This window comes from Elgaria multicarinata, chromosome 19, assembly GCF_023053635.1.
Source record: "Elgaria multicarinata webbii isolate HBS135686 ecotype San Diego chromosome 19, rElgMul1.1.pri, whole genome shotgun sequence".
NCBI lineage: Eukaryota > Metazoa > Chordata > Lepidosauria > Squamata > Anguidae > Elgaria > Elgaria multicarinata.
The window spans coordinates 1,241,291-1,247,956 of record NC_086189.1 but is presented as its reverse complement, the minus strand read 5'-3'; the positions used below and the strand labels follow the sequence as shown (position 1 = coordinate 1,247,956).

Below are 6,666 nucleotides of genomic sequence, written 5' to 3'. Positions count from 1 at the left end.
CAGTGGGTCCCTACAGGGCAGGCCCCCTGGCAGGCCCCCCATGATGCTGCCACCTGGTGCCAGCCTACAACACACAGAACCATAAACTCATCAAATGTTAAGAATTAGAAGGACCTGTGGAGGTCGTCTGGACCCAACCCCCACCTCAACGCAGGCATGTTTTGACTATGGCATCGGCCATCGATGGCCCCTCAGAACATATTTTTACTAGTCTTGACAGTAAAACAGTAGCCCAGGGCTTGGACTAACCAACTTTCAGGGAGGGGTATGTGGAAAATCAAGATTCTGCAGGTCCAGACAGACCCTCCATCCCCTAGACCATCAGTTGCCCTGGCCCTTAGTTACCTTTACTTCCCAATCACAGAATATTCAGAAAATTAGCACTTCCCTGCAGTATGGAAGTGCACAATTACTTCACATTTGATATTTGCTTTTGGCCACATTTTTAATTGCATGCCGGATACAGCAGTTGCGAGTGTTTTATTTTTGAATATAGACGCATACAGAGTTAATGCTGCATGGTATCGGAATCTGAAAGACCTGGATTCAAATCCTTACTTGGCCACGAAACTCAATGGCTGACTTTGGCCATCTTGTTTCTTTCAGCCTAACCTACCCCACAAGCATGTTGTGAGGATCAAGAGAGGGGAGACTCCATATACTGCATTTGAGGAAGGGCAGTTTTAAATTGTAATAATAACAACAACAAATCGTCGGTCACGCTTGTTGGAGAAAGGAGACAATGAAGAGGTTCACTTATAGAGCTGCAAGGCTCCTAGGAGCAAAAAGGGAGTGTGGTTTGCATCCAGCTTGGAGCTCCAGCCAACACTCACTTCTTCCATTTAGATTTAAAGGGTCATTCTTTGGGGAAAACTCTCACAACCAACAGTGAGGTGCCAGTCGAGAGAGAGGCTCTCATCTTTGGGGAGGCCCTGTTGCTGCGGATGCTGGAACTTGGCATGTAGTTGCTTTGCTTCACTACTCCTTCCCTTCCACTTCATTTTGTTCACTTGTGAGCTAGGCTCTGTCTGCACTTCTGGCATGCAATGCAGAACGTTTGAAGTGTGTGTCAGAGAAAAATAGATTTGCAGCTCTGGCTGGCTGGAATCTCTCTTAGAGAAAGAGTTAGACTGAAGACACAACTCAGAGACGGCTGTAGCTGAGCCCTGAGAGGCTGGTGTGTCACACACAGCCTTTTTAAGAGCATCTCAGAGTCCATTGTTGGTGCAGGCAGAGGTAGCTGGCTTTTTTAAAAAACAAGAGTCACCGGATGCGACCAAGCTATAAGCTGTCACCCTACCCCTGGCCACAGGGTACAAGTGCACATCCTGACTGGACCGTTGGGAGACTTTGGCAGAGAGAGGGTTGGGGGATTGTTTGAGGCTGGAGATGTTGGCTGGCTGGCATAAGGCAGAGATAGGCTGAAGGCAACCCAGTTGCACCTGTAGCTTGGCCCTGAGAGTTTGCCACCCAGAGTGTTTTAAGAGTGCATCAGAGTTGAGCGGTTGTGCGGGAGGAGAGGAGATGGAGGTGGCTGGTGGTGGAGGTTTTTAAAGGAAGAGTCATAAGCTGCAATAAGCAATATCCCCAGCCACAAGTGCTATCTGGACCATTGCGAGACTTTGGCAGAGAGAGAGGGAGGGAGATTGTTTGAGGCTGGAGACTTTGGTTTGGCTGCAATGGCTTAGAGAGAGAGACAACAGAGGCTGCACAGACAACCCAGCCCACAGTCCTGGCATGCAACACAGGGCATTAGAAAGAGAGTCTCAGAGTCATGTGTTTGTGCAGGAAGTAGACAGGAGTTCGAAGTCTGGATGTGTGAAGTGGTGCCAATGCACAAGCCTTGAGAAGCTAATGTATATAAGTGAGAAGTGTGAATGGGCGAAGTAGTGTCCACCGCCCACAATACCCACCCTAATGTTAGAGAAACTTGTGAAAATCGTACACAAGTTTTTTTAAAAATTGAAATGTAAAAATAAAAAAGCCAGCTGGCCAGCCAGCAGCAAACCCTGTTAACAGCAGCAGCAGCTTGCAACGAGTGAGGATACAGTAAGTAAAGATATTTGAGGGAAAGGGAGACTGTATCACCCAGAATATAGCAAAAGCTTCAAAGTATAGCAAAAGCTACAAAAGTAGGAATGAGTGACGTTAGTTTCAGATACATTGAACATCTCACTTGTTCTTTATTTCAGTGATTTTAACTTTAAGATGTTGCGTAGAACTGTGGTTTGTCTTAATTGTGCTGTGAAATCAGACCTGTGACCAAGGCCATGTTTGGGTGGGGCACACTGTTGGATCCTGGAATGGATCCTGGTTATGTTTTTCCATTGATCTGTTAATTGCTGAGGAGCTGGAGGAACAGAAGACTCAGCAGAAAACTTAAAGGTCAGCTCTACACCTGGACATTGATGTCATAATTGAATAATTGGTTAACTGATTGTCTTCAATTAAGGGTTGCAAGGAATTGCATCATTGTACAGGTAGTCTATAAAAGTAAATGTATTTTCATGTACAGTAGCTATCAGAATGTATCTGTGATGTCCCTCATGTGAGCTGTATTGACTGACCGTTTGTAAGTATTTGTGTCTGTATTGCCATAACTAAATTATATATTTATATGCCAGTAAAAAGGTTTGTTTTAACCAATACAAATCTCTGTCTTAATTCATGTCTTTGCTGACTTGGCTGAGAACCGCTGTAATACTCTGCTAGTTTCTGTATGGGCCCAAAACAAACAGAAACTTAATACAAAAGGTTATGTGCCAGAAGCCCAATCTGTGCAATAACTAATAAGCTTGTAAAACCCATAACTCAACACACACACACACAAACATGGCCCTGGCTCCTGGGGGCCCACCCTTGGGGGCCCACCATGTTGCCCTCCTTTTTGGTTTCCAAAATATGGCCACCCTATTTAAACGGCCATTTGAAGGCTCTCCGGTGCTTTCCAATGGGTGGTTACTATGATCAAACAAAGGGGAGACTGGAAGGACTGGGCACATTTATTTATTTATTAATTACATTTCTATACCGCCCAATAGCCGGAGCTCTCTGGGCGGTTCACAAAAATGAAAACCATTCAAAGTATAAAACAACAGTATAAAACCATAATATAAAATACAATATAAAAGCTCAACCAGATAAAAACAGCAGCAATGCAAAATTACAATTTTAAAACACCAAGTTAAATTTATTTATAGACTGTTAAAATGCTGGGAGAATAAACAGGTCTTCACCTGGCGCTTAAAGGCATATAATGCAGGTGCCAGGCGAACCTCCTTAGGGAGCTCATTCCGCAGCCTGCAAAAGAGGAGGCGGGGCCGGGGGGGGGCGCCTGAGAGGCCTCTACCACTCTATGAATTAAAACAGCGCGAGCGAGCTCGTCCATCCTTTCTGACCCTCGCCGACTCCCGTACCCAGCTCCTCGCCCCCCACTTCTTTGTCGCTTTCCAGGTTGCTTAGAAACGAGGCCCAACTAAGATGGCGGACTCCGTATCTCCGTATCTCTCACATGTCCTAAGCGGCTTGCCGTAGGCCGCTCTTCTGTTGTGATCATAGATTTATACGTTTTTTTTAAAAAAAAACACACACACGCACATACGTCAGGCTTTATTAATAACTTTTCTATCACTACGTTCCTCCCCCCCCCCATTTATTTGGCCAAACTAACAAAACTCCGCCGCTTCAAAAGACCCCTCCGGGTTCCCGTAGGCTGTGGCCAACAAGCCAAGTTGATGTGGCGGCAAAAAGATGTTCTTAAAACATTCTGAGGCGGGGTGACGCGATGGCGTTTCTTTTGGAAGTGTCCCTCGCAGGCTCCCGTAGGTCGCAGCGACACGTCCTCTCCCTACGCGCCCCTCCCCGACCCCCGTAAGCCAAGATGGCGCCGCCTTCGCTCTTCTGAATGTCCCTCTCGGGTTGCCGTAGCTTGGCCTCAATCGACTCCCGCGCCCGCCCCCCACCTCCTGGTTGCTTGGAGAGAGAAAGAGGCCGAGCCAAGATGGCGGCGGCTGAGGCGGCAGCAGCCAGAGCCGCCGCGGAGGTGGGGATGGGGTCGGGCGCCGCGCGGGGGGCTGCTCCTCCTCCTCCTCCTCAGCGGGCGCGGGCGGCGATGTAACCGGCTTCGCCTGCGGGCCCCTCGGAGCCAGGCCGGGCCAAGCGTACGCCGCAGCCTCCCTCCCTCCGCCCCAGCCACGATGTTCTCGGCCCTGAAGAAGCTGGTGGGCTCGGACCAGGCCCCAGGGCGGGACAAGCCTATCCCGGCGGGGCTGCAGTCCATGAATCAGGCGCTGCAGAGGCGCTTCGCCAAAGGCGTCCAGTATAACAGTGAGTGGATTTGGGGAAGGGGCTGCCCCTGTGGTGGGGGGTTGGCATGGGGAGGGGGCTGCCCCTGTGGTGGGGGGTTGGCATGGGGAGGGGGCTGCCCCTGTGGTGGGGGGTTGGCATGGGGAGGGGGCTGCCCCTGTGGTGGGGGGTTGGCATGGGGAGGGGGCTGCCCCTGTGGTGGGGGGTTGGCATGGGGAGGGGGCTGCCCCTGTGGTGGGGGGTTGGCATGGGGAGGGGGCTCCTAGGCCGCAGCTCCGGCGAAGAGCAGGAGCGGATAGCAGGGTTTTTCTTTCTTTTTTTAACCCCCCCCCCCCGCACTACTCAGGCTAGATGAACCAGGGTCTGACTCCGCATAAGGCCGCTGCCTGCGTTTCTGGGGTCTTTTGTGCGGTGGGGGGAGCGTTGTCGCTCTCCGCCTGTGCCCCCGCCCAGCTGGATCCTACCTCAAAGGGTTGTTGTTTGTTTCTCCAGTTCCTTGGAGAAATAGCAGCGTATAAGCTGGAGTCAGAAGCTGCCTCCTATTGAGCTAGGACCCCGTGGTCCATCTAGCCTAGTATTATTGATACTGACTGGCGGCAGCTCTGCAGGGTTTCAGCCCTACCTGGAGATGCTGCCGGAGATCGGACCTGGGACCTTCTGCATGCAAAGCAGGGGCTCTGCCGCAGAGCTGTGATCTTTTGCCTAAATGTAAAGTAGGGTTCCAGTCCTAACGGTTCTGAATAAATGGATGAATTAAATAGGAACATAAGTAGATGTCTTGTACTGAGTCAGACCCCGCTTGGGCCCTCTTGCCCAGTGTTGTCGACACTGACTGGCAGCAGTGGCTCTCCAAGGTTTCAGGCAGGATTCTTTCCCGGAGATGCTGCAGGGAGTGAGCCTGGGACTTTCTGCATGTAAAACAGGGCTCCAGCAGCTGAGCTGTGGTTCCTTGATGGAGAACATGTTGTTGGTGCAGAAAATCCCAGGTTCATTCCTGACAGTAGACAGCGTTGGGCAAGATGGACCAAGTAGCCAGGCTCTACCTAAGGCAGTTCATCTGAGGGTGTGCGTGGAAGAACAGCTGTTGGGATGCTAGGGATGGATCCTCTTCCCTGTCCTTCGAGAGGAGGGAATGAGGTTGGCAGGGGCCGCAGGCTGCTTTTGGAGAGGGAGAAGGCAGAGCTCGATAAGTGAGGGAAGGTGAAGGAGCAACGGGATAGAGGGCTAAACACGCAGGGCCCATGCGCGGAGCTTGGGAAATGGATGGATATCTGTTGTACCAATCTCTGCTTTGGTGGACTGCTTTGCAAAATCGCATCCAGAGTTTACTACATACTCAAAACAATGTGCTATTGGAATACAAACAAATGACAGTTTTACAGTAAGCAGTAAAATGGGGCAGGCTGGCTGGCTCTTTCCTTTGAAATAAGAATGCTGGGAGTTGGGGCGGTGCAGGAGGCATAGCGGCCAGGGAAACAGCAAGAAGAGAGCGGCTAGCCTTAGGGGTGAAGAATAGAGGGCTGTTTTTAGGGCTGGGGTGAAGCAAATTCTTTGCTTTGATTCACCTGGAAGCAGCTTTAGCGCTTCTACACACAGAGAGGGTCACAGCCAAGATCCTTGGCATAGGGAGCAGCCCAGTTGCTGCAGTGCTGCACTTGGAAACCCAGGTTTGAATCCTGCAGAGTTCACAGTTAGGCCATCTGTCCTGAAAAGGCGCTTACATGAGTTCAGATTATGGTCATATTTGTGTGACTAACCATTTAGTAGGTAGTCACTTGCCTGGAGCAAGTAATTGTTCCTTCTGAGCAAGTAGCTTGCCAAAAATTTTGGTGTCCTTGATGTGCAAGTGTTGCAGTTGGAAGAGTTTTTGCGCCCTTCTCCTTTTGCTTAGGAATGCTTAGGGATCATGCGTAACGTTGGAGAGTTGCATTGGGTGTAGGATGCCTGTGTGAGCAAAAACCCTACACGCAGTTACTTGGAACCATGTCCTGCTCATTTGGGTGAAACTGGCTTCCATGTTACGAGAGCTTGGATTACAGACGAGAGTTTCATTGGGCTGCCCACAAATTGCCCTGCTTTCCCAGTTCTGATCAGGGCCTAGGAAGGGGACATCTGCTCTTCACATGTTGTCTCTTTGAAGCTGCCTTAGGCAGAATATACTGCAGAAATGCCTGCATTTTGCTACTATCTCTGGGATCAACTGAGGTCGTCATCTTAATGATGTCAACTTTAGAGCAGCATCTAAACAGCAAGAGTGAACAGGGAAGCAGTTTTAGTCTGGATCCACACACACACACACACACACACACACACACACACACAAGGCTGAAGGGAGGAGAGTTCCTAGGACTAGCAGCTGCT

General features: G+C 50.2%; 1 protein-coding gene across 1 annotated transcript in view; it reads left to right on the top strand.

Annotated features, from left to right (window-relative positions):
- Positions 1–3,945: 3,945 nt before the first annotated feature.
- The window catches only part of RABL6 (RAB, member RAS oncogene family like 6), a 32,637-nt gene continuing 29,916 nt past the window's right edge, over positions 3,946–6,666 (top strand). The window contains exon 1 of the mRNA XM_063144431.1: positions 3,946–4,326. Within this exon, the coding sequence (XP_063000501.1) occupies positions 4,197–4,326 (130 nt within the window). The 5' untranslated portion in view covers positions 3,946–4,196. The remainder of the gene's footprint in view (positions 4,327–6,666) is intronic.